At 45.6% G+C, this 10,920-nt stretch overlaps 3 protein-coding genes across 3 annotated transcripts; 2 read left to right on the top strand and 1 right to left on the bottom strand.

Annotated features, from left to right (window-relative positions):
* Positions 1-1,531: 1,531 nt before the first annotated feature.
* Positions 1,532-1,825, top strand: EPUS_06530 (uncharacterized protein; the record flags this gene model as incomplete). Its single annotated transcript, XM_007804234.1, has 1 exon — positions 1,532-1,825. One exon carries the CDS (start codon positions 1,532-1,534, stop codon positions 1,823-1,825), a length of 294 nt encoding a protein of 97 aa, XP_007802425.1.
* A 2,869-nt stretch (positions 1,826-4,694) lies between these two features.
* On the bottom strand, positions 4,695-5,370 carry EPUS_06529 (uncharacterized protein; the record flags this gene model as incomplete). Its single annotated transcript, XM_007804233.1, has 2 exons — positions 4,695-4,819; positions 4,866-5,370. 2 exons carry the CDS (start codon positions 5,368-5,370, stop codon positions 4,695-4,697), a joined length of 630 nt encoding a protein of 209 aa, XP_007802424.1.
* A 1,739-nt stretch (positions 5,371-7,109) lies between these two features.
* EPUS_06528 (uncharacterized protein) lies at positions 7,110-7,688 on the top strand (the record flags this gene model as incomplete). The annotated part of the gene is made up of 1 exon (XM_007804232.1): positions 7,110-7,688. The coding sequence occupies one exon, from the start codon at positions 7,110-7,112 to the stop codon at positions 7,686-7,688; it is 579 nt and encodes a 192-aa protein (XP_007802423.1).
* Positions 7,689-10,920: the final 3,232 nt, after the last annotated feature.

Genomic DNA, 10,920 nt, shown 5'->3' with positions numbered 1-10,920 from the left:
GCTCTTAAGTCATCTGACTTCACTGTTCTCCCTTATTGACTCCGTTCTGCGGTCACATAGAGCCCCTGGAGCTCACTTTGAGTATACTGTCTCCTTAATCGTCATTTACTTTATAGCCCTTTATATAGCTAGGCCTACATAGATTTACATAGTAAATCTGAAATAGGTTAAAGAGGAAAAAAAAAAAAAAAAAAAAAAAAAAAAAAAAAAAAAAAAAAAAAAAAAAAAAAAAAAAAAAAAAAAAAAAAAAAAAAAAAAAAAAAAAAAAAAAAAAAAAAAAAAAAAAAAAAAAAAAAAAAAAAAAAAAAAAAAAAAAAAAAAAAAAAAAAAAAAAAAAAAAAAAAAAAAAAAAAAAAAAAAAAAAAAAAAAAAAAAAAAAAAAAAAAAAAAGTAATTAATTATAGAAGAACTTTATAGCTTATTGTTGACCTTCTGAGAGGGCTAATTGGCCGCGTTTAATATGCGTAATCCCTGCGTTTCTGCTGCTTCTAATTGGTCAATTTCCGACGCAATTTCGCTTCTAATTTCGCTGTACGGTACAGCCAATTGTACATAGATCTACGCTCTCTACCCCCGTAGCTATCAATCAACTTGCTTCTCGACGCACTCTGCACAGCAGGTTGACACTTATTAACTATAGGAACGTCACATATAGCGCCCTTTATAGTACTATATTCTTGATATCTGTGCGGTTAATAGTTACCTAATCTAAAAGGAGGGTATTATAAATATTTCTGAAAGAGGCGTTATAACAGATACTTCTAAAAGAGGACAACGCCCCTTTCAGAAAGCGCTCATTAACGCCCTACTCAAAACACCCTATTCAGAGCCTACTAGAAGTAGAAGAGAGTACAAGTTCCCTCTACCAAATCGAGATACGCATGATCATCATTGGCAAGCATTTCCGAAGCGAGGACTCTATATATAGTGTCGAAAAGGTGCTCAGGAGTCAAAATCGAAGAATATTGATACAAGGAGGCCGATTTTGGCCGAAATCGTCAATTCTAATGCTTCTTCGTGTTCAATGAGGTCATACAGAGGCTATATAGCATGTAACGTACATCTCTGCGTTAAAGGAGCCTGCTTTAAGCAGTATCATAGTCAATAATAACCCAAATAACTGCTTGCTGTTGCTTTCTACTCAATTTTGGTAGTGCCAAGATATTTTGGCGCTAAAAAGGCACATTTAATCGACGGCGCATGGGATACACTCTTAATGGTTAACGTGCTAGAGGGTGTCGATTCAAGACAGTAATTTGCAAAGCAGTACGCGTGGACGAGTTCATGATGGTGTTTTAGACATACACTGGCGAGAATGGGCTCCTCTCAGGCAATCCTACAGAGACGAGGCTCTGTTGGCGAATTTCGATAAGCTGCCCCAGCTCATAAACTTCTGGAAAAAGAAGACCCAGGAACAGGACGCAAGGCTACCTCAAGGGGAAGTCGCAAGCATCAAGCACACAGAAGCAGCAGCTCTACCATCGAATCGACGTCTCACTACATGCAGAAATCCAATACCAATCAGCCAAACATGGAGAAGGAATCAGTGGCTCAATACCAACTAGAGGAGGACGAATCAAACGCCAAGGTACGTAAACCACCTATACTCCACTTCCCCAGAGAAGATAAGGCCATGTCCTTCGAACTGCGGGCAGGGAACCAAGCCAGAAGGCCCAAGCCAGAGGTTAAGCAGCAAATGACAGAGGAAAGCCGAAAAATAAAGGACGACCAAGAATTCGAAACCTCCACCGAGCAACAAGAAACCAAGCTAAAGACTGGTGATCATGAGACTCACGAAACTCGCACATCGGTACATCACCACTAATTGCGAGACTCAAGAGCATTGAATCCTACTGCCCGCCCGTTTACGATTACGGTGGATTTAGTAAACCTAGTCCATGATAGCACGTCATGTCCAAAACCCCGTACGACCTGACAACAACACATCTTCCAGAGTTATGGGCTACTCTGCTTCCTTCGACTCTAGTGAACATTTACGGGTGGAGATACCTAAATCACAGTATTCTCTTTACTGTGGTGAGCAAACCCGGTAAGAGGCGCTCCCTTACTCGGGAAACTTTGCTGCGGATAACCGAAGTAAGCCCAAGCAGCGCTCTCGCACCAGATGCCAGGGCAGACAGGTCTCTCATCAGGCACAAAATTATGGAAGTGTAAAATTGTCTTCGCCATTCACACTGCCAACAAGAATGCCTGCGAGTACGGAGGTCTCGTTACCGTACCACGAACGCAGATAGCTAGGTGGTACGTCGCTCAGGTCATGACATGGATCGAGCGCCCTCTCTGCAGAGCCGCATGCTTAAAGCAGAGAAAGAACAAGTCGAATCGTCAGAAGCGGGATCTTCCATCCCGAGCCCGGGCATGAATTTTCTTGGGGAAGTGATAGAACCAGAGCCTTTGAACATTCAAGCTTCTCCTCGCCGAGTAGACCACCCTCACTCCTCAGGAGATGGCTCGAGGAAATGTTCGACTCCACCGTCAAGTACGTCAGCAACAAGGCCATTGAACATATCTCCCAACTATAGTGATCGCACCTTGTCCTCGACGGCGGGCAAATAGATGAGACGGTGACCAGCCTCCGGCTCTACAACTATGTAGCGAAACCAGTGACGCAGCGGTTTATCGTATGCAGGGCTCCAGCTCACATAGAGGAAACTATTGAAGCACATACACAGTACCACGCGATCGGTTCCTCTCCTCCTGCGCACCCCCCAGCATCGTATATTAGATGGAAATGGGCGAAAGCGTTCATGCCCACCTTCCAAGTGAATCTATCAGCCCTTCCATTGACGCGGATCCACAGCAGAATACTATGACAAACGCGGTAAGCATAAAACCGCAGCAAGGCGTAGCAGCCCTGACAACAAGTTCAAGAGCCGAGTCGGTCGCTCCAATATCCTTGTTGAGCTATATAATATCTCCTCAGCTGAGGCAAATCATGACCCCATTTGATTTGCTTACCCAATCCCAGAGGTCGATTTGATTTGATTTGATTTGATTGGGGTGTCAAATGGAGTCAAATGTGGGTTAGCAAATCTTGGTTAAGAGGACTACTAAGGATTTCCATCTCACAAGAGAGTCCGCCAAGACCTTTTCAAATAACCCAGAACATTTTAATATTAAAATACCTTTCTGCTAAGACCTTTATTTTTGACTACTAGTAGTAATTTATCAAATTTCAAAGTCTTGATTTGGTTTGACGAAAGTACAGATTTAGTTTATCTGCTAAGCATTTGATTTGGTCTAATTGACTCAAGTAGACTCTGTTATGCGCGCCAAGCATGCCAAGCGTGTGCACGGTATGAGAGGGCCAGAGGGACTCTGGTAGATTCTGCATTATTCCCTTTCCAGCAGCTTCCTTGTGTGGTAGCTTCCTTATATGGCAGCTGTCAAGAAGGTTCTATGTGATGTTTAGATCTCTCTCTTTTCTAGGTACTAGTAGATTCCAGTTCTTTGCGCTCAATAAGTCATTCCATTGATCTCATACTGTTCTATTGCCCTTGCACTCCCCTGAGATCCTCACAGACACTGATTTGTGATAAATCCTCCGTCTTGATTGATGGCTTTGCTGGACGGAACTACTATTATCATGCCCCTGTATTAGTTGTTCAGTGTCAGGTTAATACTACTAATAGTTTGTGATCTTGCAGATCAAGTTTCATTCATATATTTGCAGATATTCTGGGTCTGAAGACTTTTTCAAATGTCGTACGGTTTTTACAAAGTACTAGTAACATGTCTCGTGAAGTTACGGTCCTCTGACGGCCGCGGTCCTTTTGGTCCAACATCTGGAAAATAGGATCTGAGAAAATAGACAAGGAATGCCGGTGGCGCTGCTTATGAGGGTGAAGGCGTAGCCAACTCCAATGTAGATGATGCAATAGTATGACCGCCCAGCAACCACCGCATCCCATTTCCTTCTCTGCTGAAATCCCCGAGAACGATAGTGGGGTCACATTGGATGAGGAAGAGGCAGCTTTACCTGTCGCTGCTAGGAACTTCTATCGACACCCCCCCTGGCAGATGAAGTCGCAGCCTAAGCGGATTAGATCCGGCGACGGCGGTGGCAGCGATTTGGTCCTTGAAATTTTCGCCGATGATACGCTCTCAAAAGAATGTGCATCACCCTGCATGACATTGTTATTCGGTCCCGTCCTCCGCGAATGTATCCGTATCAGATAGACTGAAATGACACAAGATAGTCTTGATCATCATTCTTTTCGGCCAGATATTCTCCCTCCACTTCTTATTCATCCTCCTCTCCATCACTCCCTTCAGGCTCCAAAGGTCGGGCATGCAACCTATAAACTTGTCCACCTCGCGCTCGACCCATATATGAAAGTCGCCACGCCCCCCCCTCCAGAATATCACCAGATCCCTCTTAACCTGCCAGGAGGAGGACTTTCTTGGGCGCTGCATGAGCTTACGGTTTGGGGAAGGGGGAGTAGGTTCGATTGTTGGCGGTTTGGAGACACATAGCCACCAGAAGAACGGACGCGTTGGGCAAGCTGTCGTCGAAACGAGGAATAGTAGCGTACATACCGACTAACCAATCATCTGGGTTCGGGTTGCTCTCGGTAGGCTTACTAACGCGAGAAGCCTATCGAGTGGTACCAATGTATTGCCAGCTTCGCCAAAATGTGACAAGACTACTGAATCGAACGTGCTCAGATAGCTCATCCGTAGATGCTGTCATTCGAGAAGTCTTCAGTCCAGAACCATTCGTCGAAATCGAAGTCCAAGTCAAGAGCCTCTTCGAGGTTTCCCACATCCTCCTCCGCCGGCTCTCCCTTCCGACCTTCTTGCTGGCGTCAGGAGCCCCGTCTCCTCGTCCACCACCTCTGAACCGACGTTGCTGGGAGATTGGACTGAGCCCTCCGTCTCGCTCTCGCTTGCCTCCATTTCAAATTCCTTGATGTACGTCCCTACCGTAATCCCTATCGTCTTCTTAAACACACGGCAGAGATAACTCGGCGTAACTCCCACCTCTTTCGCCAACTCCTTTAAGCCCCTTTTCATCGTCAAATCATCCTTCCTTATCCGCAAAAGTGCTATTGCTCTTGTGACAAGCTCCTCCCCCTCTCCAAAGAAGGTCGCGTTATCCGGCTTACACCTCTTGCACGGCCTGAATCCGTCGCGTTGGGCTTGGTCTTCAGTGTCGTAAAACACGACATTGGCTCTTCGAGCAAGGCGTGCAGAGCAGGTGGGGCGGCAGTAGATCTTGGTGGATTTGACGCCGTAGAGAAAGGATGAATGGGCAGAGGGAGCGCGGTGGGTGAGGGCGAGCCAACGGGTGTGGGAGTTTTGGAAAGGGTCGGGAGTGATTGAAGACCTCGGAATTTGTGATTGCATATTGAGATGGGCTTAGGGATATTGGGGCAGTTTGGTTGGGGGACGTGCGATACCCCGACAATAGGTTGACCCCCTGCTGAGGTACTTAGATTTGAATATACGGAGTAATGGTACTCCGTGCATCAAGGTGCAAAGGGTGCCAAATCCGGCACCCGTTGGACGTCGCTTTTGGCACCCTCTGCACTGATGCTAGACAGGAATACGGGATTGCCCTTTTTTTCAAAGCCAGAGGCGTTCCAAAGGGAACAGGCCAGGCCTCTAGGCTAGCCCTTCTGGTCCCGTATCGGCGATGCTCAGGCTACCCGGAGGTGATCCCCGAGTTATCCAGGGATGATTCTCAGGCTGCGCCTGAGTCATACCGAGATTAAGCCGGGCTAGTGCTAATCTGGTCGTGGTCATGATAGAAATCGTCTTCTGCTTTTTCTTGAACGTCATAGATTCGAGCACGGGAAATACTGTCTATCTTGTAAAATTTTGGAAACAGGTTACCGCCAAGTAAAGTGTCTGGAGATGAAAGGGGTATACTACGTAGGCGGAATGGATGGAACAGTGGCAGAAGTATTCTATTTTGTGCGTGATACGGAGCTATAAATGGGCTACAATGACCAAGACGAAGCATGAAGAGATTAACAGGGACTGGGCAGACACTCTAGTAGTACTACGTATGGCAGCTATAAACATTGGCCTGACACCAGTAACTCACCACAGAGACCAAAGAGAACGGTTGTACCATGGCGGTAATTATAGTTTGATCATGGCATAATTACGTTGTAGGGTTTCCTTAACGCACTATTGAAGCCCCCAATTTTAATACCGTAATGACCACTCTGTCCCCCCTGCGTATGTAGCCTCTTCTTATCAAGGTCCCAAAATAGGTAGGTCCACCAAGATACTAGCGGTACTTGTTACAGTGTATGTCACAAGTCAAATCTAAGCACGTCGAGCATATGGCTGGACTGGGCTCTGCATGGTCATTTTCTGCACCAAACGACTTTTTTACAAATTGGAGTCAACATGGTGAACGTCAAGTGATTGAACCGTAACGGTACGCAGGAAAAATTCATGATCATAGAGCCGCCGATAACACTAGTAAGAGATGGCGCCCAATAGTGCTTGGTCGTGATATAAGGGCCTAGGGCATGCATTGGCTCTGGATTGTTGTCGGCTAACAGTGAATTAGGCTTGTCTGGTTCTTCCGCGGCTTGATCCGCATGCTGCCACGATAGGAAGCTGTAGTGCGTAGCATTCGTGTTGATAGAGCGGAAAAAATTCTAGCAGTTGTGTTTCCTGGTGAATATCTTAGAGCAGGGCAGAGAAATCCATCTGACGAGATGATAAATTAATGCGAAAACTGAGCGGAATTCCCTCTTCTGTTAACATCGCAAACTCTTTAATCAGGCCAGAAATGCCTAGCTTTAAGAGGCATGTACTAAGTCTCTACTTGTAAAAGGACACCAAAGAGGAAGGACTAGTCGCAACACAGACTACCAACGCAAGCCTTTTTCCGTGACACTGTCCCCTATTGAGTTAAGGGTCTCGTATTGTCGACTACAGCGTGCGGAGCAGAAACAGGGGTACCAAGGTCTGCTCAGACAAGGCATTCGAACTCGGACACGCCTATACAGACAGGATAGATTGCATTGAACATATATTTTGTGACTTGTCTTCGATCTATATCCATCTCTTCCAAAATCTTAATAGCTAGGCGAATAAGATCTTTTTCATTCCCTCTCTTAACCATGTCAACAATTCACCTTGTGCTTGCCCTTGCCCTCGCTTTCACCCGAATTTCCGCAACCACAACCCAAACCCTCGCCTCTCTGCCCGCCTTCACGCAACAGCGGTCCTGCGCAAGCGCATGCTTCTGGAACGGCGACCCTGACAACACCAACGCGCAGGACGTCCTTGGTATTAAGCTCGGCTGCTGCGCAAACAGCGTCACTTGCGAGGACCGTGCAGCGGACTCGTGCTTCTGCCGCGTGGACCTGAGCTCACTGGCTACGAGCTGGCTAAGCACGTGTGCTCTGCATCATTGCTCGAGTAATGCTGTGGATGTTAGCAGTGCCATCGGGGTCTACGATGAGTATTGCAGGAATAAGTGGGTTGTTGCGACGGCGACTGGGACTGTGACGAATAAGGCAACAAGTGCCACGACGGCGGCGGGGACGGCGGTGCAGACAGGGGGACCGGCGTCGGCGGTTACTGTTTACGTGACGAGGTCGGGGCAGAATGCGGTGTCGAGCAGATGCTGGGTCTCCTTTTCATGTATGTTGGTAATTATTGTGTTGGAATATCTTGGACGAATGGCTGGTACATGACTTCCCACGGGAAATCTGGCTAATAGAGATAAATTAAGTAAGGGGGAGGAATCTTCGCAGTCTACAGTGGATAAAATTGCTAACATTGCGAAATGTCTCGGGGCAGCCAAACTCGTCAAGCATAAATATTCTGTTCGAACATAATTCAGGACTTGGCGTTTTGTCAGAGGATGATTTTTTGATGAAGTGGATGAACTGAATTCTATCAACCTGCAGAATCCGTTTCAGAAGGAGGAGAGGCTAAAATACTGTGCGGAGGATTATTTTAAGAGTCGGCTCATAAATTCTATGATAACTAGTAATCTTACTAGTCTTAGCTACGATAGAAAATGAATTAAGTAATAATTAGACCTAGAGGTCAACTTATTCCACAGAGATAGTGACCCCTCTTAGGTAGGAGCGGAGTTGAAGATTGCATTGGCCGTTTAGCCTTTATAGTTCGCTATACTCTGTATATTGCGGCCAGGATCTTGAATTTGTCTAACTCTAAAGTCAAATAGACCTAGATACAGAGGAAATTTGTACCCAGTAAGCATCTTTATTCCAGATTAGAATCTTCATGTAGCAAGCTGCACCGTTATGAATGACCCGTTTGGAGTATATATTGCTGACAGCGAGTTAAATGACCTGCGTATTAGGGCTTAACTGGTTAAGACAAGTCTCAACTAGAAGCTGGGTCTAAAGGGTTGGTTGGGTAGAACAGGAAGTGCAGTAAACAAGACTAAGATGTGGGCAACGTAAGTATGAGCTGATAAGATGAGTTGACGACGAAGACTATGAAACTATCTGGGAAATGAGCGTGCTTATATAGAGTAGAAGATTCGTGCTCAGAGTTGATCATCCTGATCACCTCTGATCATTACGTTGTCCAGGTCTGACCATGTGTGTAGTTCAGGGTCCAGTCCTGTCCAAGTCTGTCATAGTTCCTTCGCAGAGTGCCAGGCAGCTCCGTAGTGCCTGTCGGTGCTTGGCGTGTTCACGTGCTGTAACACTGCGCTCATGCTAGAACTTGCTGAAGTAGCTGCATTCCGTTGACACCATTCAGATATTTCTTCTCGTCAGGATTATATACAATGCTGCTCCCCCATCTTTGAAATTCAAAAGCTGTGATGTCGGGATACTTTGCTGGCTCCGTGGAAGAGACAAACTTTGGCAATATGGACCAACCAAGATTTTGCGCCCCGCCTTGAAGAGATAGGCCGTGGACATTCTGGGTGGCAGGATCAAACCACTTTCCACCTTCATTGTCTCTAGAGTAGTGACCTGATGGAAACCGCCGGAAATCTCTCCATTGGTCCAACGCGTCAGTATATCACCAACGCTGACAATCATTTCCATAGTATCGGTCGGCGGTAGGGGAATGAAAGAATTAGGTTCAGGATTGGTCCGGTCTTTAATTCTAGACCATTAGTACCGTTTTAGGCAGCAGCGTGATGGGAAAAAATGGGTATGTGGCGCAATACGGCTTGTACGGCTCAGTTGCATCTCGTCAACGCGAATTGTAGGATACTGAGTTAATCGAAGATCTGTGGCGCTGGGAACGCAGCGTGCGACTAACGAACGACCTATACTCGATACGCCAGGCGAGATCTAGGACCCCCATAAGCGTCAGACAAACGTCATCACATCGACGGTAAAAGTCTTCCATAAGGGTCGAAATCCCTATAGCTCAGGCGCCTTAGGCCATTTGGTTGGGAAGTCTGTGTTGTATTTTGGACAGGGTATTCATCAAATTAAAGAAAGCAAATTGAGGCCCTGATTCGCTTTAATTAATAAATCAAAAATCGTAATCTGTTTTATCTGACAGATTTATTGCCTCAGTCCCTCAGACGGGCTTAGTGGGCTGCGCCACACACGCCATGCTCGAAATGGGCTAGTCTTTGACTAAGCAGACATTGTCTCACACGTCTGAGATCACGAGCCCATATTTTGGCCTGATTGTCATTCGTTATAATGTAAATAGGGCCAAAGTCATGTCATTCGTGTCGCGACTCATAATCTATCTACGTTTTCATCTATTGCAATAATAACATTATCAATCTTTACTAACTAAAATAATCTGTCGTGACTCTTGATACCGCTCTATCTACTTACTAGTTTGTAGTGCACGCTTATGCTAGTAATTCTGGTTGGTTAATGTGGTCAGAACCCAATAGCCGAATATACCTTTCTGAAGACATTTCCATCTTCTTAGCTGAAGCCTGCTCTCATGTATTGACTCCAAATTACCCAATACATATGCTTAATCCCACTGTCATTGTACATTTCTTGTTGAACCTTGCCAGCTCCATCGTCGATTCATTGGTGAAATCTCTCAGCTAATTCTAATCGTATTCTGGAGATCTTAATACTCTCTTTTAAGAAAATGTGATTTGACAAAAATCTGATAAGGTCCCTAGCATTATCTAGCCGTCTAATGCTCCTGAAATTTCTGTCGGTAATTCTTATCTTGTCTTTAGATCACCGATGACTAGATTGACTGTCGAGTAACACAGCTTAACGCTGGTGCGACCGTATGGCCAGCAACCTCCTTGCAGGGCAGCACAAGCTACCGCAACTGCCAAGAGAAGTTGGCTGTACTACGGGTACAGGCCTAAATAATGTACCCCCCCCTGGTGAAAACGCTAGTATTCGTACAAATCGACTATACAGAATTGAGTATAGACGTTAATAAAATCGCCCAATTAGGACTAGTCTCTAAAATCGAGTTTGCATTCCTTTTGCATCTATAACTGCTTGACATCTCTCTCGCATAGATCTAAGCAGCTCCACAAGATAGTCAGAAGGCACAGCATCCCATGCAGCATTAACAGCTGCACGTAGCTCATCGTGCTTGTGTAATGTATCTCTATAGTGCTCTTGTATCCAATCCTTCATCCAATTCCATACCATCTCAATTGGATTCAAATCTGGCGAATACGCAGGCCATTGAACGCATTGGATACCACGTTGACGAAGATCTCGAATAGTGCCCTTAGCAGCATGAGCAGGAGCAGAATCTTGCATAAACGTTAGATCTCCATTTGTACGTATCTAATTATCAATAATAAGGATGATATGCTCTCGATATGTTGCTTCTTTAATACTCCCCCATTCTTTCTCCCAAAATATACCAGGGCCCTTCTTATCACCATGGAAACAGCCCCCAAAACATCCAACCTTTACGTCGTTGATAGCGTTCAACAATACATGTAGGGTCCCACTCCTCACCAGGTCGACGTGTAACGTACGT

The sequence above is a fragment of the Endocarpon pusillum genome, assembly GCF_000464535.1.
Source record: "Endocarpon pusillum Z07020 unplaced genomic scaffold scaffold3018, whole genome shotgun sequence".
NCBI lineage: Eukaryota > Fungi > Ascomycota > Eurotiomycetes > Verrucariales > Verrucariaceae > Endocarpon > Endocarpon pusillum.
Note: the sequence above shows the minus strand (reverse complement) of the source record. Positions and strands in the feature narration are given on the sequence as shown.